This window comes from Eumetopias jubatus, unplaced genomic scaffold, assembly GCF_037043125.1.
Source record: "Eumetopias jubatus isolate StellerSeaLion01/CBP00866 unplaced genomic scaffold, mEumJub1_p1.0 scaffold_2, whole genome shotgun sequence".
In the NCBI taxonomy this organism is placed as follows: domain Eukaryota; kingdom Metazoa; phylum Chordata; class Mammalia; order Carnivora; family Otariidae; genus Eumetopias; species Eumetopias jubatus.
The window spans coordinates 47,166,959-47,192,308 of NW_028274808.1; the positions used below are offsets into that span (position 1 = coordinate 47,166,959).

Here is a 25,350-nt window from a genome sequence, read left to right on the forward strand (position 1 = left end):
GCTGCAATTTAGAGGCGAGTTTGGAGTTTTGGAGATAAAGGTGGTAGGAGAAAAGCATTGCAGGCAGAGAAAGTGGCAAGCAAGCACATGGCAGTACCCAGGAAGGGAGGGTATGGGGCGAGCGGGGAGTTGAGGCCTGAAGCGTGGGGAGAACACGCAGGGCAGGGCCATGGGGCTGCCCTGGCTGTGTTGTCAGCACCCCAAGAGCAGGAGGGAACCATGGTGGACTCTGTGTGTTGGCAAGTCATCATCTGGCTGGTACGGACAATGGTTGGATGTGTACAGATAAGCCACTTAGAGACTGTTGTACATGTTGGGGAAGGGATGGCCGGTTGTCCTAGGGAGGTGGCTTTAGAGAAAAATGGAAAGATTTTGAATAGTAAAGTAGCAGTATTTGATGATTGTTGTTGGGACATGTGGGTGAGGAAGGAGGGAGGTGGCAAGAATGATTTCCTTGATTTCTGGCTGCATAATGGGAAGGGCTGTGGAGCCATCCACTAAGACAGCAATACAGGAAAATAGAGTCATGGTAGAGAGCTTCAGTCCATTCATTGAATAACTATTTATTGAACTCTTACTCTGTGCCTTGCTGTATTATAGGCATGGAGGCACAGTCCAAAACAACCCAAATCCTTGAAATTATGGAACGTATATTCTAGCTTGGAGACACACAAAAAGTAAACACACTTAGTATGTCCAGTAGCCTAGAAAAATGCCTCACCCTGTGTAGACACTCCGTACGCATCATGGAGAAAATGTTGGGGCGGGGGAAGAAAGAAGCAGGTGATGGGGTTGGAGTTGTAATTTTAAATAGAGTGAATGGGAAGGATGTCAGTAAGAAAATGACATTTGAGCAAGGACCTGAAAAAAGTGGGGGAATAAGCCAGGTGGCCATCAAAAGATGAGATGGGGGGGCCAGGAAGTGAGAACAGCGGGTTCAAAAGCCGTGAGGCTGGAGGAGTGTGAACAGGAGGGCAAGTGGAGAAGAGGGGGCAGGTGGCTTGGGGTCCCAGATCGCAGATGGCCTTTCAGATCTTTATACGTTCTTTGTGAAAGTCTGGTTGGGGCCATACTCAGTGTGAGGTAACGTGGAACATCCAACAGATGTAAGTCAACAATCTGATACCTGGACCCAGAACTCAAAGGAAAGTTCCAAACTAGGGATAAAGTTGGTGGGTTATTTGAGTGTGGAGGAGATAGCGCAGGGAGAGAGAACGGAGCACCAGAAGGAGAGGGTCTGGGAAGGCGCCCTGCAGTAGGTTCTAGACCGAGATTGGCGGTCAGTCTCGGTGCTCCAGTCCCGATAAGGCAGGGATGCCTGCCGTGCGTGTGTGTGTGCGTGTGTGTGCGTGTGTGTGTGTGTGTGTGTGTGTGAGAGAGAGAGAGAGACTGCTGTGTCACATGCATCTGGGGGCATGAGCTGGAGACAGCACTGGTTCAGGGCAAAGGTTAGACCTTCAAGTTGAAAAAGGGGGGTCTCCATCATCTGCTGGGTGACTGTATGATTTCGACCAAATCATGTAACCTCCAAGTTTTCTGATGTGTAAGTTAGAGAAGTACTGCCCACGTCACAGGGCTGCTTCAGAATTAAGTAAATAGCATACAGGAGGGCTTTATAAACTGTAAAGTGGTTTGTGGATGTCAGGTGTTGTCAGAGAGTGCTGAAAAATATAAAAGCCTCTGCGTGATGTAACCTCCAGGCCCTTCTGTGGTATGGACCATTTCCCCAAACTCAGAATATCTAAAATCGTGTTGTCCTCTCCCCCCACCCCTGGCCCAGCCCTAGCCAGGCCTCCTTCTTCCCTGCTTCTGTCAGGGGCCCCACTGAGCCTCCGGCTCTGGGCCCAGCAAGCTCAGAGCCCTCGGTGATTCTCCCCATCTTTGCCCTTCACCAGATACCAGGGTCGCACACCAGATCCTGTAGCTTCTCCTTCTCCCACTCAGTCCTGCCTGGGGGTCCTGCAGTTAGATGCACACCCCACTGTCCACTGAGGTTGTCTAGGCACTGCCTCCATCATGTCGCTCCCTCCTAGAACCTCCAGGGAATTCCCCAGGCCTCAGGAACTGGCGCCTGCCTTTCAGTGCTCTGGCTCATCCAAGCTTATTTTCTTCTACTTCAGTTCCATACTTTCTGCCTCGTGGCCCTGTCCTTCCTTTCACTCTTCCTGCTGGTTGTCCTCCCCTTCTCTTTTCCTCTCCTTACTGTGTCCGTGCATCTGGGCCCAGGCAATGCCACGTTCTCCTCGAAGCCCCTCGTTCACTCCTTGCTAGTGTGTGCTGACCTTGTGCTTGTCTGCTTCCATTCACATTGTTGTCCACATCCTATGATTAGTGCTGCCGTACACTCTGCTTCCTTAGCTACCACAGCTTTGCCTGCATGATGGAATTACGTAAAGCATGGATTAGTCATGTAAATCTTTCCCAGCTTGGAAAACTTCATCATCTATTCCAAAAGACCTGGCATTTGTTCCTGCCATCAGTGTTTCTCCTAGAAGGTATATTGCCATCCTGTTACTTATATAAACTATCATACTTACTTGTTTTCTGTTTCTGCCCACCAGAAGGTAAGTTTTGTGAGAGTAGGGTCATCATTATATCCCTAGTGTCTTAGCATATCTCCTGTTTGTCCAATACCTATTTGCTAGATGAATGGGCAGGTGATTTTTAAAAACATTTTCCAGGACAATAGGGGCCCAAGGTTTAGTTAAAAAATGGATCAGGTATGGGCTGCCAATGCTAAGTACTCATCTGAGCAATCATCAGATGAGCAAGAACCTTTGAAACATGGCTCCATTTGAACTTGCGTGGGCAACAGCAGTTATGAGTCAAATTACTCCTATGTCTGGAGCCTAGGAAATTTCTTTCTAAAAAAATCCAATTTTATTAATTTTATTAAACAGAAAAAGAATGTAGACTAGAAAGGAGAGAATAGGACTTAGTGGAGTTATAGTCTGTGAGCCTTTGACATCGCCGTCCACAGTGATTTTCAGGATTGCAGACGGACTGCTATATGTTATTCCTGTTCTCTGTTAATGGAGATTTGTTGCGTGGGCTCTCTTCATACTTTTCTGTTCTGTAAGTCAGCGCCACTCCAAGTGCTGGTCCACAACTGGATCATGATAAAACAAGGGCTTGCATGTGAAGCAAATTCATGCACTTCCTTCCTTTGTTGAGAATGTCTTGCTATGAAAATCAGGTAAATTTCAACAGTGTGCCTGGTGACATTGCGGATCTACCTTAGGGCACAAGCTCATCTCCCTGTGGGTCAGTGCGGACCATTTGCAGACCGGTGGTGGTCATGGGGCCGCACTCTGAGAAGCACTGCTGAGGCAGCTTTATGCCAATGACTTATCTCCCCCAATAAACCATGAGCTCTTGCCAGATATGATGGTTGCTGCGGGGCACGTAGTAGGTGTTTAGTGAGAACTTGCTGGTGGAATGCACTTCGGCCAGGGAGGGCCGTGGCTTCCTCAGCACCAGGATCTCCAGTTGCCCCTTCACTCTTCATATGTAATCACTCCCCTTGCTGTCTCTGACCTGCAGAACAAAATCTTCATCTACCGGGGGAAGGAGTATGAGAGGCGAGAAGACTTCAGCCTGAGGTTGCTGACCCAGTTCCCCAATGCCGAGAAGATGACCAGCACCACGCCCCCAGGAGAGGACATCAAGTCGTCCCCAAAGCAGTGTATCCTCACCTCGGGGAGACATGGCCCGGCCCAGCCACAGAAGCTAAGGGTTCAGTCCCGTCTCTGCACGTGGATATGTCCTGCCCTCTGACCACTCATGTTAACGGTTCTGACTCAGTTTCCCATTCTGTGTAAAAAGCTTTGGGACCCTAACGTCCTTAGCACATAGTTATGAAGTAAAGGAGAGAGGAGATAAGGAAATCTTGAATATGAAAGGATATGTTTTATAGCCATATGGGGAGCTTGAGGAGGACATAGACTGGCTGTAGAGAATTCTGGATTCTGGATAAAGATGTATAGCTCTTCTTTTGTAACATACAATGACTTAAAAAGAAAACAAGAACAAAACACTAAGAGCTCCATAACAAAATTATTTTTAAAACTTGTTCATGTGTTTTGTGCTAAAATAAAATGTTCTAAAATAGAACACTATTCAAAGAGAGGTAGATAAGCCAGAGCTGGTGTGACAGGGTAGATAAGAGAACGGGCTCTGGAGCCAAGGTGCCACAGTTCGAGTCTCAGCTCTGTCACTTACTGTGTCCCTTTGAGAAGTTCCTTAATTTCTCTGTGTCTTGGTTTTCCCATCTATAAAATGGGGATGATGTTCATCCTTTCTCACGGAGTTCTTGTAAAGATTGACTAAATACCTGTCAAATGTTAGGAACAGTGCCTGGTACGTAGTAAAAATTCAATATATATTGGCCATTATTATACATACAGCTTGGTAAGTAGGTTGTAAGTAGATGATAAGAAAGATTGACAATAATAATAACAGATGAATAGACAGGCACACCTTAAGAGAACGGCAGCCTGTTAATACATAGCAGATGCTTGGAAAAGAATAGTCTTCCAGGATAAATCCTTGTTTGGGTTATGTGGGTTCAGGAGACAACGAAGGTGCCTTCGTGGTGTGGTAATGACAAGAGGTCTTCAAGAACTGGATGTAGGATTTCCTTTGGCTGGGCCCTCAGTCCTTTTTGCCTAGCCCCTTGACCTTTCCCAAACGGCTTCCTTCCTCCAGGCCTTGGTTTCTCACCCATGAGGTGTCAGTCTGTTTTCCCTAAATACCCAGTAACACTTCTGGAAGGATCAAAATAAAAAGGAGGTCATTTCTTTGAAAATGCTCTGTCAACTAGACCAGGGTAAGGCACAGCCCAGTGGTCCTCAGATTTTGTTATACCAGAGACTCACCATGGAGAGATTGTAATTCGGCAGCTGTGAATTCTCATTGTGCGTCCTGAGTAAACATCGTGTGGTTCTGGTTCCCCAGGGCTGCACACCACCCAGAGATGCTGGGAGTCACTGTTCTGTCCTGACCCAGGGCCTTCACCTCGACTTTAAATGCTGTCGATTTTGAAACAGTATATCTGTACTGGCAAGGACAAAAAAAGTCATTATTTAAATTATCAAGTCAGAGAGACAGGTCTCCCCCTGAGCTGGATTAAAAGCCTGACTTCATTATGTACCAGTTATGCACTCTGGGTTTTCTCAGAGCCTCAGATTCCTCATCTGTAGGAGATTCATAACATCTGCCTGTTGGTTGTTGTGTTTATTATTGGCGAGAACATATTGAGAACCTCGTTCAGTGCCCAGCTATGGCCGTCCATCAACAAGTGATAGCCACAGATACCAGACGTTCCTACTGTGCAGGCTCTGGAGTCCGGCTGTTTCAGAGGCATGCGTGTCCAAAAGAAATGATTTAAAACTGATTCAAATCCCTCTTCACCTGATAGTTCATTGATGCCTATTTTCCTATGGCAGGGTTGCTTGCCAGGTGTCTGACCAAAATGTCCTAAGATTATTACTTAATAAGGCGTTTGGGTGACACCTCAGGGAACCCTGTTTTGAATGCAGTCCTGGCAGTCAGGAAAAAGGAGTACGTCAGGCAGGTACCATTTCCATCTGCAAAGCAGGAGGAATAGGTGGTACGTTCTGCCTGAAACAGCTTCACAGCCCAGCCCCTTGTCCTTCCTTAACGAGCTCCTCAGACATGCAGTGTTTCACCGTAAAGCCGGTGATGAGCCTGCCACCCAACTACAAGGACAAACCAGTTCCAGAGCAGATCTTAAAGTAAGTGGGGGTTTTTTGCTTCTTTTAAAAAACATTTTCTAACACATTTTCTTTAGAAGTACATCAAAACCCAAGTGCTTGGGTGGCTCAGTCAGTGAAGCATCCGACTCTTTATTTTGGCTCAGGTCATGATCTCAGGGTCATGAGTTCGAGCCCCACGAGTGGAATCTGCCTGATCTCTCCCTCTGCCCCTCCCCCCACTCATGCTCTCACATGCACGCACACACACTCTCTAAATGAATGAATGAATGGATAGATAGGTAGATAGATAAAATATTTAAAACCAAAGTCTTAAACTCATTTGGAAGACCTGTTGTCTTACCCCTCTGGGGCTGCTGTAACAGGATCCCACAGACTCGGTGGCTTATAAACAACACATTTATTTCTCACAGTTCTGGAGGCTGGGAAAGTCCAAGGTCAGGCGCCAACAGATTTGGTGTCTGGTGAGGACCTGCCTCCTGATTCACAGACACTGACTTCTCTCTGTGTCCTCACATGGCAGAAAGGGTGATTGAGTGCTCTGGGGTCTCTTTTATAAGGGCACTCATCCCATTCATGGGGGCTCTACCCGCATGACCTATGTACCTGCCACAGACTACTTCTTAGTCCCATCACAATGGGGGACAGGATTTCCACACATGAATTTTGGCATTCAGACCACAGCAACTCTTTATTGTATTTTCAGTATAAAGAGCTTGGTAATTCAAAAGGGATTTGGGGGCCTTGGGGTTTTTTTTAGACAGACAGGGGGCAATCAGGAATTTCACTGTTAGGTTTCAGATCTCCTGGATCTTATTTCCACTCACAAGCACTCACTGAGGAATGGCTGACCTCACCTTGCCGGGTGGGGTCCCCAGTGATCGAAAGCCTCATTCTTTTTTCTGAGAAGCTAAAATGCTAGTAGGATTGATAGGATTGTGATAAAAATACACAAATGAAATAACAAACATGGATATAAATACATATACCTTTTTAAATGGTGAGCTGTGGAATGGATTCATAAATAAGATAAAGATGTGCAATAAAATCAAATCGTGCACCTCCAGCCTTCATTGTGGAGACTGTTTTGAGGTCGCTTAGTGGATAAGGCTCGGTCTGTGCAAGATGTGGCCCGGGTTTTATTGAAGTCTGATCAAGGACTGCTTGTTCTAAGAGAGAAGCTACAGCATTGTGGCCATGTCTTTCTCCAGCTACTATAGAGCCAATGAGGTGCAGCAGTTCAGATATTCCAGGCCATTCCGGAAAGGAGAGAAGGATCCAGACAATGAATTTGCTGTGAGTCTACCCCCTTTGCCTCTAAAACAAGGTAAAGTAGGCTTTCCACCTAACCAAAGCAGATCACAGAAACGATGGCAGCCGTGGGGAAAGAGGACAGAGGTGCTGTGCACTTACTACCTAGGCAGCAAGCCCATCTCAGTGGAGAACTCTAGACTGGACCCCCCCGCCCCCGCGCCAAGACTGGGCTCTGCTGTTGCACTCCAGTGTTGATGCTGATATGACCTGAGCAAGTCCCACCTCTCTGGACTTCACATGTCCCCTGTAGAACGTGAGAGGGCCCAAGCAGATGATCCCTTGCAGTTTTAAACATCCAGAACCCTCAAAATGTGGCCCGTTCACCAAGGAAGCATTTGGGAATAGACTCTCCCTGACCTCAACCAGGGAGCGTTGCCATTTTGCCTGGGAACTGACATTTCCAATTTTCCTTCCTTGCACCAGACCATGTGGATCGAAAGGACCACGTATACAACTGCGTACACCTTTCCTGGGATTCTCAAGTGGTTTGAAGTCAAACAAATTTCAACGGTGAGTCATTTGAAATTGGAACAAAGAAAATTCTTTGTGTCTCCAGATATATAATAAGAGCCTTTGTTAAGCCCTCCTCCAGTTCTCACTAGCTTCGCCAGCCTCCTCTGGCCAACTTTGTTTTCTGAAAGAGAAATAAAAGGCATGCTTGTCTAATAGAACTCCTTTGTACAACTGATGTTACAACACCAACCCTAAAGGTTACTCACAGTGAATGACTCTTTTATGAGTAAATGAGTCTCGTCTCCTCATGATCCTGCCAGTGCACCAGACTTTTTTCGGAATGTCTCCTTTGAGTTCGCTGTCAATCACATTCTCTCCCGGAACGTTCGCTGTCAATCACATTCTCTCCCGGAACGTTTCCTCTTCTTTCATCCATGGCTAATCACATCACCAGTCATCCCAGACTCTTCCTTCTCTATCCCTCCCCAAAGCTGCCCCTTTTACCTTTTTAATATTTATTAAATCTGTTTTCTTTATTTCTAGCTCTCCTACTTCTGTACCCCATTTTAGTCCCTCGTTCATCTCTGGTGGACACCACGGAAAAAACCCCCTCGTTGGCCTCCTGCCTTGGCCTTCACAGGCCTGTTTTCCTCACGGCCTCTGAGCGTGAGTTCCACAGTGGAAAGCTGACCGTATCCTTCTCATGCTTAAAACCTTGCCGTGGCTCCCCAGTGCCTAGAGCATAAAGCCCCTGTTCCTTAGCACACACATGCAGAGTCCTTATGACTCAGCTCTGCCACCTCGTTTCCTATGGAATCTTCTGGAACTAAACTGCTCATTCCATGTTATTTCAACCCTCCATGACAGTGGGCCATTTTCTTTGCCCGAAATGCTACTTCTCAACCTAACGACCTCCCATCCAGGCTTCGCCTGGAAGTCATCTTTGAAACTCCTAAGTGGGGTTAGATGCCCTTTCCCTGTGCCCTGCCACAACCCGGGCTTATTTCTAGCAAGTTACTCCCGTGCTTACATGGCTTGAGACTCCACTACATTTTATAAACCGTAGGCTCCTCCCAGCCACGAATTCTGTCTTAGTCACTTCTGTAACTGTGGAACATAGCACAGTACTTGGCATGTAATACATCTTCAAGAAATACATCTTGAACAGATCTGAACTGAAATCTGATGTGTTCCGTACCACTGGTAGTAAATTATTATTTTTCAAGTATGAATATGATTCTTGGACAGAGACTTTTGGCATCGAAGCTGCAGTAGGCGGTCATGCTGGCTGGCAATGGGTAAAACGAAGAAGGCGATCTTTCTTGAAACCTGGCTTTGAAGACGTTTCCACAGGAGTTGCTCTTCTGAATGTGTATTAAATCTTACTTCGTTTTCATCCAAAATTTAGCTTGAATATTCTAATACATCCTCTTATTTCTGACTTAACCACAGAACCCCTACTAAGGTGACTTATATATGGTCTGAATGCGGCGTCCAAAATCATTTCCCTTTTCTCACGGAAGAAGCATCAAGCCTCTTGCCAAGGAACATTCTGGGTGCTGCAGAAGTATCTGGGATCAGATAACCCATTACTCTGTTGTCGTTGAGCTTCTCAAAAATCTCTGAGGGAGCTCTGCCTAAAAATCAATCATTATTACAGCTCCAATTTTTATTCCCCAAAATTTCTGTAGATACTTTGCACCAAGAAATAGTCACTGCAATAGCTCTAATTTTTAGGTCACCCCTGGACTTCCTAAGGAGATTTTAAGTCGCTTATTTTGCACCTTAGCAAAAGCATTTCCAAATAAGTGTGGTATCCAAATAAATATAACCTTGACTTTTTTATAGCTTGGTGAGAATGTTAAACCTTTTAAAAGGGAACACTTCAGATATTTTGTTCTGTCTTTGCTGTGAGCTCACAAAATGCCCTTCCTCTCCCTGGTCCTCTGTCACAGGAGGAAATCAGTCCCCTGGAGAATGCCATAGAAACCATGGAACTCACCAATGAGAAGATCAGCAACTGTGTGCAGCAGCATGCCTGGGACCGAGCCCTCTCGGTGCACCCTCTCTCCATGTTGCTCAGTGGCATCGTGGACCCGGCTGTCATGGGGGGCTACTCCAACTACGAAAAGGTGAATCCCGTGTGTCCTCATGCCTCTCTCTGTGGCACCGTGCCCCCGGTGAATTTGTTGCTTACAGCTCCCCTGAGAGATTTTTTTCAGTCTGCCTTCTTCACTTCTTTTACAAGTGAAATTAATGAAAAGCATGTCCTTGGCCTCACACCTCCTAGAGACCCTCAGCAACCCCACCAGGGTTAGGCCACGGCCTGGTAAGGAGTCACTGAAAGATCAATCTAATATACCACGTCTGGTTGATCTACCTCCTGTTCCCTCTCCCACTCCCACTCTCCCCGGTGGGAGACGCAGAACTCAGGATGCTCTGGAAGTGAAGAAGCATCTGTGGGAGAGGCAGAGCTGTGCTCTAGTTAAAATGAGCTTCTAGAAACACCCACCCCGACTTGGTGTGCCGTAGGTTGTTTGGACAAACGCTGGCCCTGGCTGCACAGTTACATTAGTTCAACTAAGTGTCATATCTTTTATTCTGGAGAAACAAGAAAAGAGTGCTCACCAGATGTGAATCCATTGCACAGGGTTTGGATGTGGCACCATTTAAAATAGAGGTAATGGGGGCACCTGGGTGGCTCAGTCTGTGAAGCGTCTGCCTTCGGCTCGGGCCGTGATCCCGGGGTCCCGGGATTGAGTCCCGTATCGGGCTCCCTGCTCAGCGGGGAGTCAGCTTTTCCCTCTCCCTCTGTGCTCTCCCCCCCCCCTCAAATAAATAAAATCTTTTAAAAAATAAAAATAAAATGGAAGTAACGTATTCAGTAGATAATTCATAACGTAATTAATCAAGACAGGATTTTTAATTGTTCAGCTGTTTTCAGTGGCTAGGTAATTTTGGAGTCCTCTTCCTGAATCCAAATAAACATTTGGCTACCGCCCTGTGGGGTAGCCTGGAGAATGAGCGGGAAGTAAAGGAGGAAGACGGGAAGGGCGAGCAGACAGTCGATGGGCCGATTCTCTTATTTCCATTTGTACACCAAGTCCTGAGAAGACCAGGGGCGTTAGAATCAGCCACGCCTGTGACCTAACACCGGCTTCCCATTGGCCACTTTGTGCCCTTGGGTGAGATAATTCACCTCTCTGAGCCCCAAGCTTAGTATATGAAAAAAGTGAGGAAAATAACTAACACACAGGAGAGGCTCATAGCTTAGGAAGGCATCTTGGGTGTGGGGAACATCACAGAACACTTGCCATACAGTTGCGGCTTGCTGAGGGTCAGTTTTCTCCCTCCCTCCCATCGCTTGGAGCCAAATGTGATCAGAACGTCCTTCCTGAGTGGGGCGGCCAGTGCTCTGTGACTGATGCTGTGACCATCTTTCCCATCAACCTTTGCGCCTTCTTCAGGCTTATGACCCTTAGCAGCCGGGAAAGAGTCCACACTGGAAGTCACTTCTAGCGTGCCCATGCCAGGTGTCAGTAATAATCTCTGGCGTCATCACAAAATTCAAGGCAAAACTAGGATCCAGAATATAATACTTTTTTATACTGTAATGACTTTGGTGTGTGTTTTTTCACATAAGCTAAGCTATCTAGTACTAACTTTCATGTTTTTCCAAGTGTGTGTGTGTGTGTTTTTTTTTTTTTTACAGAATGCCTCTGAACTCAAATTCGTACATGCCAATATCTGTGAATAGTATGTAATTTCATATGAAGGTCTTTCCAATGTCATTGTCTTCTCATTGAAATTTTTAAAAAGGGAATGTAGGGTATGTAAACTAATAAATTTCAGGAGCTTTAGCTTAAAATACTAGTTTGTACTTTTAATTAATATGTATGAGTGTGTGCATTTCTAAACGTAAGAAAAAGTTAAACTCCTTGATCACCAGTGACCCCCATGGCAGTCCGTTGGGGAATCCATCATCACTTACCTATACAGGCAACCTGTCTTAAAGCAGGCCATTCATCATTGCCTGCCTAATAGGAACCCAAGAGCTGTTTGCTGTAAGTCATCAGCCCCTTTCTGTCGCGAGGCAGGACTCTCCTAAAAAAGTGAATTTCAGAACACCCTGCTCCAATATTTCTTGACTCAACCAATGTTTGGGGAATTTCAGTGCATTTTATCTTATCTCAAAAACTTTTTTAACTTTTGAAGATTTAAACTGCTTGTATTTGGAAGGTGAGGGTGGATGAAGTTTTAAGCAATACGACTTTTTCACTCATTTCTTTCTAAACATGAATCTGGCTAGAAGGAGCGCTCTCCGGATGTGCTGCCCAGCTTCCTGTTTGTGCTACTGGGCCTGCAGGCCCACACGTCTTTGTATCCCTTGTTGCGTTCCTTTGCTGGGGCCGCCAGAACAAAGGCACACACAGGGTAGCTTAAGACAATAGAAATAGATTGCCTCGCAGTTTGAGAGCCCGGTTTTCTGAAATCCAGGTATCAGCAGGGTTCATTCCCTCTGAGGGCGTGAGAAAGAATCTGGTCCTGCCTCTCTCCTAGTTTCTGAGGGGTTGGCAAATATTCCTTGGCTTAGAGCTGACCATGTTCTCCTTGTGCCTCTTCACAGTGTGTATTCCCTGTGTCTAAACTTCCCCTTTTTATAAGGACTTCAAATACATTGAATCGGGTGCTTAGGTGGCTCAGCCGTTAGGCATCTGCCTTCAGCTCAGGTCATGATCCCAGGGTCCTGGGACTGAGCCCAGGTCCTGTTTCTCCCTCTGCTTCTGCCCCTCCCGCCACTCATGCACACTCTCTCTCTCTCAAATAAATAAATCTTTAAGAAATTTATTTATGAAACATTTTCACATCTATATCTCGTGTTGTCCTCCAAAAAGACTTTTAGATAGATGTGTAATGAGAAAATATGGATATTAATCTTTACCTAATACAGGAAAAAATGTGATAGAGCCTATATCAGATGATAGAGCAGGAAAACTATTGTCCACATCCAGCCTACTAATTTTTTGCTTTTTCCTTTATAATAACTGCACACTTTAATGAGTAACCTTTAGGGATTGTCATTGGCCTTAGTCCTTTGGAAAAGTTATTTCACTGAATGCCATTCTGCTCTACTGATGATATTTGGTCTGTGCACTTGTGTGTGTCTGGGCGTTGTTGAGAAGGTACTTTGATTAGGCATTGCACAATTCCAGAAAAACCACAAAATAGCACATACCTTTAGAATTGTCCACTATGGCATAAGGGCTGCCCCAGGAAAGGAATGATTGTTCCTTTAGTTGTTCCTGATTTATCAGATAGAACAGAACACATTTTTCACCCTTTCAGGCTCTCCTCCCTCGCGGGTCAAATACACAGATAGGAACGTGTTCTAATTAATACTCGCATGTGCTCCCCTTTTAGGCTTTTTTTACGGAAAAGTACTTGCAGGAGCATCCCGAAGACCAGGAGAAGATTGAGCTGCTAAAACGACTGATAGCATTGCAGGTATGTGTCGTGGGAGGGGTGTGGCCAGACAGCCTTCCGCAGCACTCCATGGGGTGCCTCAGAGCACAACCCCAAGATATTCTCTAGGGCTTAAATCCACAAGCCCGCTTTTAGGGGGTTTTGTTTTGTTTTGTTTTTTACCCTTTGGAATCACAGCCTACCTCTTTGTTTGGCAAAGTGACCCTAGGAATAGCATTCTGTTAGACTGTACAGTGCAGAGAGGGACCTTCCTAGAGAAGAGATTAAAGTCCCCACATTGGTTTGCTGAGCTGTGTTTCCAGCTGAGCCATGTTGGCCTCAGTCTCTCTCTCTCTCATTACTTCAGTGAACAGTGGTAGAAAATGCAGCCATCCGATTCAGCTTAAGGTTTTAAAACTAGCAGTGGCTTAGCCACAGACATGCCCCCGGGCTCAGGTGGGTTTGTCTGGGCTGTCAGCCCTCCCCCAGTTGAGGGCCTGCTTGTCTCCTTGTGTGTCTCTCTCTCTGTGTCCTTGACCCAAGGGCGGCCAGTGCCCAAGCCCCACACAGAGAAGTAGCGTTCTCACATGGTCCGTGCTGTGTCTGCCAGCTTACCTGCCCGTCTCCACCCCCATCCTTGCCTAGCCTTCAAATCTGAAGTATCCCTCTTCCTAAACCGTATTCCCTTCCTTTCATGCCCTTTTGTTCAGATGCCCCTGCTGACAGAGGGGATCCGCATCCACGGGGAGAAGCTGACAGAGCAACTAAAGCCGTTGCATGACCGGTTGTCTTCTTGTTTCCGGGAACTCAAAGAGAAAGTGGAAAAACTCTACGGTGTCATAACACTGGTAGGCTTTGTCTGGGGAACTTGTTGACCTTTTTGGTCTCTTTGACTGTTTTTGATCTTGCAGAGTTTTTCAGCTACCAGATGAGTCAAAATAGCAGAGGTGTGGCATGGAAATACCAGGGGCAGGGAGGAGAGCACATGGTGAGCTTTTGGTGACCTTCTAACAGTGACGTGCTACATAGGGGTTCTCAGACTTGAGTGACTGTCCAAACCACCTGGACGGCTTGTGAAAAACACAGACCACTGGACCACAGCTCCAGAATTTCTGATAAGAAGTCTACAGTGGCCCGAGGGTTTGCCTTCCTCACGTGCTCCCACGTGGGGCTGAGGCCACTGATCTGGGCCCCCAGTGTGCGTGCTCCTCTCCTAGCAGTTGGGGCGTTCCTGCTCCCAGACGCGGATCATTCCTGTCTCGTCTAGCCCAATTCTTAGTGTTTTTCCTAGTGTTTATTTTTCATTTTGATGAAAGGTTTCCACTGTTGACGACTTTGAAGGAGATAAAGAATGGTGAAGTGCATTTCACAATGCATATAGCTGATTTCATCATTTTTTTCCAACAGTTCTAACACAGTTCTCCCAGTGACAGTTTTCTTCTTCCCAAGAAGTTGGGTGGGTTGGTGCATGCGCTCAATAATCTTTTGTCTCTGAGGCAAGGCTCAGAGACAGCCAGGGGCTGGCTCAGTTGGTAAAGCATGCAGGTCTTGATCTTGGGGTCATGAGTTCGAGCCCCACGTTGGGCATAAAGGTTACTTAATAAAAGAATAAACAATAAATAACCTTTTCTCTCCAACAGTCGATTAAATGTTTGGATGCAGCTTCATTTTTCCATTTTTTTTTTTTTTAAGATTGATTTATTTTTTGAGAGAGAGAGCCTGTGCATGCGTGAGCAGGGGGAGGGGCAGAGGGAGAGAGCAAGAGAGGCAGAATCTCTGCTGAGTGCAGAGCCTGACACAGGGCTCGGTCTCATGACCTGAGCCGAGACCAGGAGTCGGATGCTTAACTGACTGAGCCACCCACGTGCCCCATGTCTCCTCTTTTTAATATGAGTTCACCTTGCTTTCTAACTGTCTCACGCTTGAACTCCTGATTTTCAAATTCTCTTTCCTTGGGTCAAAGCTCTGAAATTCCTTTCATGCCCTCCTGCCTCCCATTCCCACACCTCCGTCTTTACTACCCTTTGCTCCAGAGTTTCTTTGTGATCATTGCTTTTAATCAAGTGTTCAGTCATGTCTAACCTCCTAACCTACTGCCAGTTAAGAGCTTTTTCCTAGGAACATTTGTCTTTTACACAAGTTCCTAGATGGGAAGGACTGTGACTTTCACCTAGTGAGTAGTTTTTATTAGATCCAGGCCAGTGGTTGCATGTGAATTTGATACGGTGGCCAGTTGGGGCAATCAGTCCTACTGGAGACATTTCTAATGAAAGTAGATCAATATCAATGTTCCTTTACTTTTTAAGATACACCACTTACTTCCTAAGCATCAGGTCTACAGTTTGGATCTAAAACTTTCTATTAGGCCAGTATTCTATTTTTCTAGTGGCTGAAAGAAGCTAAACTGGAGAAGCAGACCGAGGGTTTTGCTCTTCTGTTGGGGGGTAATAAACAGCTTCCTTTTTCTCTCTTATGTGGCTGGCAGCAAATTATGGGGAATTTTTCTCTAGCCTTAACAAGGTAGATTTAACCTAGTTGTGTCTATACTTAAGAATAGGAGTAGCTGCGATACCTAACAAGTGAGGCAGCAGTGGGTGCCGGCCAGTACACATGGCAGCCACAAACGGATGGGGGTGCACCAGTCCATATGGGCTGAGTTCCAGGCCAGCTCACCATGAGATGCCATGTGTTCTTCAGCCACCCACCTTGACTGAGAGGAAGCAAAGCCGCACAGGGTCTATTGTACTACCCTACATCATGTCATCTACGCTGCGGAGATTGTCCATCACCTCAGTGACTTCCTCGGTGATTTCCACCTCTTCTAACTCATCCGATAATGCTCCTTCCAGACCAGGATCTGATGGGTAAGGGTTCAATTTTTAATTGGTGGTGGGGTGGGGGATGCAGTTTGCCTAACCTTTGCCTTTTGTCACCAAAGGGAGCCTTGGTCAGTGTAGATGCATCACTGTTAGAAGGGAAATAATTCAGAGCATATGGCTGTTAGCCTCTGGATCATTCTCATTGTCTTCCTCATGAGATCATAATCACCCATCATCCTGTCACATCCTATCATCCACCCTATCACATTCTGATTTATTTTTTTCATATTAACTTATGGTCTGATTTTTTTATATGAATCAACTTTCAAAAGTAATTTTAAAGTTTATATTTATTTTGTAAACAGGTAATGTAATTACATGATACAAAATTCCAAGGTACAAAAGGGATCTCATGAAAAATCACCCATCGGTCCTTGATTCCTACCCTACCAGTACCCCTCTGCGGAGGCAAGTGACGTTAGCCTTCAGGTTCTTGGTGCCTTTCCAACAGCTCTTCATACACACGCAAGCAATACCTAAATATATATTCTTCCTCTCGCTTTCTTTTTATATGAATGGAAACGTAATACTTTCTTTACCTTGCTTTTTTTACTTAACTGTGTCTTGACAATCATTCCATTTCAGAATGTAGAGAGCCTCGTCTTTTCCTTGAGGTACAGACATCTTGGGATATGTCTGCACCCTGATACATTCCACTGGTGCCTATTGGTGGATGTTTAGTTGTTTTCAATCTTTGGCTGTCATAGCACTGTGGCCGTGCATAAGCTTAAAAACTAAATTTATTCTGTAAATATACAAATATATCCATATGAGAAAAATTCCAGAAGTGACTCTACTTTGTCAAACATTTATAGTTGCAATTTTCAAAATTATTCCTAAACTGACTTCCACAGACGTTATACCAATTTAGAGTCCTACCAGCAGCATACAAGGGTGCCTCATCACCCCCACACCCCAAATTGTGTATTATTGGCTTTTTTAATTTCGCCAGTCTGATAGGTGGAGAATATTTTCATGGTCTAGGGTCTCATTTTGGTTTGGTTTTATTTCTCTTGTTTTGTGTGAATCTGAGCTGCTTTTCATTTTTTAGTAGCTATTTGTATTTTATGTTCTGCAAACTATGGTCAAGTATTTTGGGTACTTTTTTTTTTTTTTAATTTTATTATGTTAGTCACCATACAGTACATAATTAGTTTTTGATGTAGTGTTCCATGATTCATTGTTTGTGCATAACACCCAGTGCTCCACGCAGAATGTGCCCTCTTTAATACCCATCACCGGGCTAACCCATCCCCCCACCCCCCTCCCCTCTAGAACCCTCAGTTTGTTTCTCAGAGTCCATAGTCTCTCATGGTTCGTCTCCCCCTGGGTACATGTTTCTGTTGTGTTTTCTCTGTCTGTAATATTCGTTGAAATGCATCCTCCAGTTTCTCCTTTATCTTTTGACTTTGCCTCTCATTTTTTATTTAGTTGTGCTTTTTTTATGCAGTCAAATAAATTAATGCTGGATTTCAGGGCTTCTGGATTTTATATTATAATTAAAGGCCTTCCCCACTCTAAGCCTGCAAAAAATTAATTTTAGAGTTTCACTATTCACCACTAAATCTGTGATTCTTTGAAATTTATATGAGTATAAAGTGTGAGGTATGAAGTCAACTTTTTTTTTTTTTTTTTGGCCATGCAACTACTCAGTTTTCCCTGTAACCTTTAGTGAGCAAACCATCTTTTCTCTACTGATTTGAAATGTCAACCTTATTACAAAATCAAATTTTTATATGTTCCTTAGTCTATTTGCAGACGTCCCCCCCCCCCGTTTCTTTGATCTCCCTGTGTGTTCATGTACTAGTACTATGTATTTAAAACTACTGTAGATTTGAAAGGGTTTTATTTTTTAGTTATCCTTTTCAGAATTTATCTGGCAACTTTTACTCACTGCTCACTTTTAGATTCATTTGTCTGGAATCCTATGGCTATTTTTATTGGGATCATGTGAAACTTCTGGACTAACTTTGGGAGGACTGATGGCTTTTTGATGTCAAACCTTTCTTGCCAAAAACCTGGACTGCCTTTCCATATGTTCAAATTTAAGATATTTTTAAAAAATGAATTTGTAGTTGCGTTCTTTCTGTTTAAAATACTATTTTAAAACAGTATCTTATGAATTATATACTTAATATATGTACACATAGAAATTTTTCGAAGTACTAAGAAAAATGCTTATCACATCATCACTCAGAAGTAATCACTGTGAAGGTTTAGTTATATAACAAAAAAAGCATATATACATTTTATACAATTGGAAAAGCATCGCATGTACTATTTTGTGACCTGCTGCTTAATTTAATATACATGATGGGTATTTTTTTTTTCTTTTGAAAATGTGTGTGAGCGGGGGCGGGGGACACAGAGGGAGAGAAAAATCCTCAAGCAGACTCCCTGCTGAGCGTAGAGCCCCATGCAGGTGTCTGTCTCACGCCCCTGAGATCATGACCTGAGCCAAAATCAAGAGTTGGAGGCTTAACCGACTGAGCCATTCACATACCCTTTTTATCATTTCTGTTGGCTATTTACCACTGCATCCTATGAATGCACCATACTTAATCCTTCTCTTACTGTCAAATATTTAAGCTCTGTCATTATTTCTAAAAAGGTAATCATCAAAGTTCATTATAAATTTCTTATGAAAACATGTAGCTTCTGTCAATATAAAATGCAGTTTTATTATTAAGAATTGTACCAAACATATGTGTACAGACTGCTTTCCAGTTATTTAGGATGCAGTCTCATATCCCTTCTTGGCCTTTTGGCTAAGATCAAGTGTAGGATGCATTTCTAGAAGTACACATTCCCTAGTCAGAGGATGAAATTTATCACAATTCTGATGTCAAACGAATACCGATATGCAGTGCCATATGCAATATGAGTACTGGGTATTTGCACTATTTTTAATCCTTAGTGTAATAAATATTAGATAGTCCTTGATTCATTTATTTTTCTCTTCTATGGTTTTTTTAATGCCATTAAGAGATACTACCTACTCTGAGAAAGCATAAAAGTTCTGTTCAGGGAGACTCTTTTCTTAAATAAATGGTCTCACTCAAAAAAAGAAAAGATCTGAAACAGCTATTGAACATCAGAGACACCATGAGTGCTGACACTCAGGGCAATAAACAGAGAACAGGTGAGTGGGGCCCTCTTCATGCCTCAACCCAAGTAAGGTAGGTTATTGACCTTGCCCAAATTTCCCCAATGAGTAATAAATCATTGATACTATTTTCTAACATTATTTAGGATGTTTCTTTAAAGCAGCTCAGACTGATTATCAGCTAATGACCCTGAGTCTCCCATTCCTAATGTCATACCACAATATTTATTAATGCTTTCATGATGATTATTGAGGGTGCCATCTGTAAAGGGCCAGTTCTCTATTGGAAGAAAGTAGAATGTATCCATCCTGTCTGGCAAATGGTAGGCCAAGGCTCAGAAAGAGAATTACTTTCTGAAACACAGCTCATAGAGTTAAGGGAAGCCAGAAGGCCAACTAAGTCCATGCTTAGAGCACCAGCAAAGTTTGGGACCCAGAACAAAATTGTTTAGAAAAAAAACTAATCTTTGATATTTCAGGAAAATCACTGAAGTAATCATTATAAGAAAAAAATAACACAGACCCCGGGGGACCACACTGTAGTTACTTTATGTTTTAGTTTGGTTCCTAATTAGGCCCTGGTGAAACTTGCGTCTTTGACTGTCGACCTAGTGACCCACAGCCTTCATTCTCAGTCTCTGAGGTAAAGTTATAATTGATTCCATATAATCTGGGGTGGTGGTTTTCTTTCTCCCTGACCAATTACTGTTTAAGGTGATCTTGTTTGTTTGTCTGATTTGGCTTAGTTGGTTTTAAGAATAATTAGAGTCTTGGGGCACCTGCCTGGCTCAGGCGGAGGAACGTGCAACTCTTGATCTCAGGGCTGTAAGTTCGAGCCCCATGTTGGGTGTAGAGATTACTTAAAAAAATAAAATCTTAAGAAAAATTAAGAATAATTAGTCTTTTTTGGAATTTGGTTCTATATTTCTTTAACCGGTACAGAGTTAAGATAAATAATAATGAGTGGCTTCCCCTTAAGTATATTAATGATTGAAAAATACCAAAGGAGCACCTGGGTGGCTCAGTGAGTTAAGCATCCAACTCTTCTTGATTTCAGCTCAGGGCCTAAGCATTTCAACCAAACATAGCGAGTGAATCCTGTTTGGATCTTGACTCAAACAAGCCACTTCCAAGAAATTTATGAGACAATCAGGAACTGTAAGCATTGGATGTTCAATGAAATGAAGGAATTATTCCTTTTGCAGGACAGATGTTGGGAGTGTAATTTTGTTCTGAAGTGAGTCCTTGCCTCACTGAGGTATACACTGAGATATTTATGGATGAGATGATATGACATCTAAGAATCGCTTCCAACCGATCCAGTGAGGGGCAAGGAATGTGACTTAGGTGTACATAAGAAAGCAGAATGGCCGTGGGTTATCATTATTGACACTGAGTGATAGACACGTGGGAGTTTTTCGTGATTTCTTCACTTTGTTACGTGTTTGAAATTTTCCATAATAAAACGTAAAAAAGTCTTTGCCCCCTCCAGATATCTTGTTTGAGTATTTGATAACTTGTGACACTAACTTTTTAAAATTCTTTGGATTTCCGTTTTCATAAAATACCTATTTATGTCCTTTGACGATTTGAAAAAACTGAACTCATATTTTTCCTTTTGGTTTGTAAAAATGTCTTCTATATTAAAGATACTTGCCATCTAAAATAGGTTCAGCAGATAGTTTTAGTTTACTAATGATGCTTTCTGCCAAATAGAAGCTTCAATTTTTTTTTTACTTTTTATTTTTTTAAAGATTTTATTTATTAAAGAGAGAGCACAAGCAAGGGGGAGGAGGGGCAGAGGGAGAAGCAGACTCCCTGCTGAGCAGGGAGCCCAATGTGGGACTCAATCCCAGGACCCTGAGATCATGACCTAAGCCGAAGGCAGATGCTTAACCGGCTGAGCCACCCAGGCATCCAGAAGCTTCTATTGTTTTTTTTAAATACTAAGAGCTCATCTCTGTTTTTATGTTGTCTTATTTCATACCACAGCTTTTGTCTGTGTGTGTGTGTGTGTGTGTTTTATGGACTTTATTTTTTAGAGCAGTTTTAAATTCACAGCAAGATTAAGAATGTAAAGCAGAGCGGTACATTCATTACCACTGATGAACTTACGTTAGCACATCACAGTCACCCAGAGTCCATAGTTGACGATAGAGTTCCCTCTTGGTGTACATTCTTTGGGTTTCGACAGATGTATAGTGACAAGTATTCACCACTGTAGTATCATACAGAATAATTTCACTGCCCTAAAAATCCTGTCGTCTGCCTATTCATTCCTCTGAGTTTTTTATTTTTATGGAGCAAAAATCTGTCAATTTTTAATCAAACCAGGGCTTATTGAATACCCATCCAGAAGCTCTAAGCAATACCCATCATAAAGGTATAAGATCTTTTTTAACCGTCCTTGCTTTTACATTTGGCTGCAGTCATTCCCTCTCTGTCTCTCCCCCAGCAGCCCCTCTCCCCCATTTGAGAGTAGGTTATGTACTTCCTTCATGCTGTAAGAGCAAACACCTTGTCTTATATAACTGCATACTACCTATAGCCTGTCCATTCAGGAGATTTGGCATTGATGCAATACTGCAAACTCTAACCTGGCTTCCAGTTTTGTCAGTTGTCGCACTGTGTATTTTATACAGAGCAATTTCTGATACAGGACCCGGTCGGGATCACATGCTCTGTTTGGCCACACCTCTTTATTCTTCTTTAATCTGAAGTCGTTTGGCCTTTCCTTAGTTTGTCTTTCATCATATTGACATTTTTGAAGGTTAAGGGCCAGTTATTTTATAGATTTTCCCTTCGTTTGGGTTTGTCTTATGTGTGCTTGTGCTTAGGAGCCAAGTGACAGACTTTTGTGTCTTGTTGTGTCCCTTTAGGTATCATACCCAGGAGTGCATTATGTCCATTTGTCCCCCATGGGTGATGTTAACTGACCATGTATGTGGTTAAAGTTTTGTCCATTTTCTTTTCTGTCGAGTTACTATTTTTTCCTTTGTATTTAAAAAGTAGTTTATGGGGAAATCTTGTGAGACTATCCTGTTTCTCATCAAACTTTTCCTCTCTCTAGCACCTAATCACGATCCTTTTTTTTTTTTAAGTATATTTTAGGGTGATGTCTCTTTAAAGACTTTTTTTTAAAGATTTTATTTATTTTGACAGAGAGCGAGAGAGGGAACACAGCAGGGGGAGTGGGAGAGGGAGAAGCAGGCTTCCCCCTGAGCAGGGAGCCCGACGTGTGGCTTGATCCCAGGACGCTGGGATCATGACCTGAGCCGAAGGCAGACGCTTAACCGACTGAGCCACCCAGGCATCCCCTAATCATGAATCTTAAGTGAAACAGTTTTCACTATGGTGCTTGAAAATCTGTCATAGTAATAAAAGCATTTCAGGAGCATGCATATATGCTAGACCCTTGTTCTAAGCATTTGTGATAGCCTTATGAAGTAGGTACTATTATTGTCCCCATTTCATAGATAAAGAAACTGAGGTATGAAAAGATTTTTCTGCCCAAGATCACCCAAGAGGTAAGTAGAAGTAGGATTTGAACACAGGTTGTCTGTCTCTGGGATATGTGCTGTTCTCCACTGTCTAAAGCTGCTTATTCGTCTTCTACGGTGTGAATTCTATCTTTGCCTGTAAATTTAATAAGACTTTCTCTTCCTGGGATAAGATGAATGTTCAAAGATACTTTCCTTTCATACTTTGATGGTCTCAGTTCGTGGATACCTTGAGATGTCTAATTGGCAGTTGGAAATTCAGATTCAGAACCTGAGAGGGAATCACAGGCCAAGATGAGGTTGAGGAGTCCTAAATCCCTGGTCTTGTGGGAGTACGTTTTGACTGCCAAGTGGTCAGTGTTTTGTAATTCCATCCTTGCCCTTGCCTGATAGGTCAATCCTGGAGCCACTTTTGGAGCGCAGGGCTTCATCAGGTGCCAGAGTTGAAGATCTGCCCCTCAAAGAGGACAGTGAGAACCGGATCAGCAAGTTCAAGAGAAAAGACTGGAGCCTCAGCAAGTCCCAGGTCATTGCAGAGAAAGCGCCAGAACCTGATCTGATGGTAAAAACAACAACAGGGGGTTGGGGTCGGGGTGGGGGGGGGAGGCAGGGACAAGCTGAGGAGCACCAGAGACTTGCTAGTGCTTTCCCCGCAGCCTCAGCCGGGCACAGCACCCCTTACTGCAGAGCTGTGAGTCACACCTGGCAGCCTGTGACAGTGTCTGATCTTAGACTGCTTAAAAAACAAAACAAAAGCACAGAGGGAGAATTTGAGTGTCTAAATCAGCAGTGGTGCAAGATCTTGTACCCACAATGTAAACACGTGGGCTGATGCTTGGAGTTGTGGCTCTCACCACCATGTTCCATGAGTCAGTCCAAACATTGTCATTTCTCTTCTTTTAACTTAAAAAAAAAAAAAAAAGTGCTTTTTCTTCTTCCATGAGCCACAGCAAGTTGTTGAGGGTGGCAAGACCAGCCTTCCCTAAGAATCGGGGTGGCTCCTTCCCAACCCAAATAACACGGTCTAACCGTGCTCAGAGTCAGGCTCATGGCCGGGCAGGAGAGAATGTCAGCTCCAATGAATCCCCGTCAGTGTCTTCGCCGTGCTTGCCGCATGACCGTGCGGGAAGCTCAAGAGCGGCTTCTGGAATCTTCCCTCTGACAAGCTGGTGCTCAGCAGGCGAGGTTGTTCGGAGCGTTGATGAGCTCAGCCTTTCTCACTGCGAGAATGTTTTGCTGTGCCCCGCCCCCCACTAGAGCCCAGCCCGAAAAGCGCAAAGACCAAAGAGTCTCCAGTTGTCGGACAATCGGCTGACGCCATTTCATGGTTCTTCACCTCTTCAGTCGACGCCCTTGAGCCCACCTCCACTCACTCCTAAAGCCACCAGGACCCTAAGTAAGTTTTATACACACACACACACACAAACAGAGATGTAGAGAGATACAGGTATATCCCTTCTCTTTGCTTCAGTAGGGAAAGGAGTATGTGTATGGATCTGGACCATATTTAGCCAGAACAGCCACACAGTATATGAGATTATTATAAAGTTGGCTCACTCCATGGTAGAGGGTATAGCAAAATTAGAGTTCGACAAGGAGTCTTTGGGTCACTAGGATTCATTAACCTTCTCTGTAGAGTGACCCAGAGGGTCTCACGACTCCTTTTCCATTTGTGAAGGTACAAATGAAGTAGAGCCAGACGGGGACCAGACAGGAAGCAAGTAACTTACAAACTACTGAGTAGGTAGCCCTGTCCTTGTATAGGAAAGGGTCCCAAAAAAGGATAAGAAATACACCCGTTCCATATACTGCTTACAGTCAGGCCTGGGGAATCAGCAATACACAAGGCCTGAGAAGAATTCCAAGGTACCCTTGGTACAAAGAATGGAGGGGTAAATCATCGTGCCACGTGGGACTTGGGAGTCAACCAAGAGTTAGAATGAAGGTGTCCTGGAGGAAATGGAGATTGCACCCTTTAAATGATCAAACTAAGACAGCTCAGTTAAATTTAACCAGTATTTATTGACCGCTTACTTTGTGACAGACATTTTTTCTAAGCACTTGGGATAGATCAGAGAATAGAGTCATACCTAAGTTCTAGAAAATGTCTTCATCTCCAGCTTAATAGTAAAAACCCTAAGCAAAAAAAAAAGTGGAGGGGATGGATTTTTGCTTCAGAACTTCTTGTGAAAGCTTCTGGTGAGCAAACAGTGCAGCATTTGTCATGAGGGCTGAGAGGACATTTCCATTCTGTCCATGGAAACTATAGAATATCACCTTAGCAATTTGATTGGCCAGGTTGGTTTAGGTGTTAAAATGGCAAGCAGAGGTTCTGTAATATTCCTTGATGAATTCTTCTCTCCGTCTTCATCTACTTTGTCTCATTTCTAGGCTCCCCATCTTTGCAGACAGATGGGCTGATGACTACTACTGTCCCACCTCCCCCTCCCCCCAAAAGCAAGCCCTACGAGAGCAGCCAGAGGAACTCCACGGAGGTAGGGAACAACGGCTGGGGTCAGAGCGCCCCACTCACGGGAGCGCAAAGCTGGTTTTCCAAGCTTTTTGCTAGGCGGGTTTCCCGTAGATTTGTTGCTCTGATCGCTTCTTGACTCATGCCTGCAACCATAAAAAGATAGGGGAGTTTCTAATGGGAAGTAACACAAATACAGGCAGACCTTTTTGTCAGATCGAAGGTAGAGGCTTTCTCTGTACCTCACCCTTGGTACAGGTGAGTGAAATCAGTGGGTTCGGGTTCACATGTGAAGAGTTTACTCCTTCTGAGTGAGTGACAGTCATTCTGGAATGGCCTCTGATGGGTTTCCTGCATTCGTTCAATGGAATATCTATAGATACGCCAAGAACCCAAGTGTCGGGGATATAACATTTTGGTGTATATCTGA

The 25,350-nt window shown here is 44.0% G+C and overlaps 1 protein-coding gene and 1 pseudogene across 3 annotated transcripts in view; both read left to right on the forward strand.

Moving 5' to 3' along the window:
- Positions 1 to 25,350, forward strand: part of DOCK5 (dedicator of cytokinesis 5) — a 202,951-nt gene that overhangs the window by 173,365 nt on the left and 4,236 nt on the right. For all 3 annotated transcript variants that reach the window (XM_028114206.2, XM_028114208.2, XM_028114209.2), the window contains 11 exons: positions 3,544 to 3,685; positions 5,675 to 5,756; positions 6,947 to 7,031; positions 7,473 to 7,559; positions 9,458 to 9,634; positions 12,924 to 13,007; positions 13,676 to 13,813; positions 15,663 to 15,829; positions 22,844 to 23,012; positions 23,708 to 23,846; positions 24,842 to 24,945. In XM_028114206.2, the coding sequence (XP_027970007.1) occupies positions 3,544 to 3,685; positions 5,675 to 5,756; positions 6,947 to 7,031; positions 7,473 to 7,559; positions 9,458 to 9,634; positions 12,924 to 13,007; positions 13,676 to 13,813; positions 15,663 to 15,829; positions 22,844 to 23,012; positions 23,708 to 23,846; positions 24,842 to 24,945 (1,374 nt within the window). The remainder of the gene's footprint in view (positions 1 to 3,543; positions 3,686 to 5,674; positions 5,757 to 6,946; positions 7,032 to 7,472; positions 7,560 to 9,457; positions 9,635 to 12,923; positions 13,008 to 13,675; positions 13,814 to 15,662; positions 15,830 to 22,843; positions 23,013 to 23,707; positions 23,847 to 24,841; positions 24,946 to 25,350) is intronic.
- LOC114217551 (U2 spliceosomal RNA) lies at positions 18,593 to 18,753 on the forward strand (annotated as a pseudogene).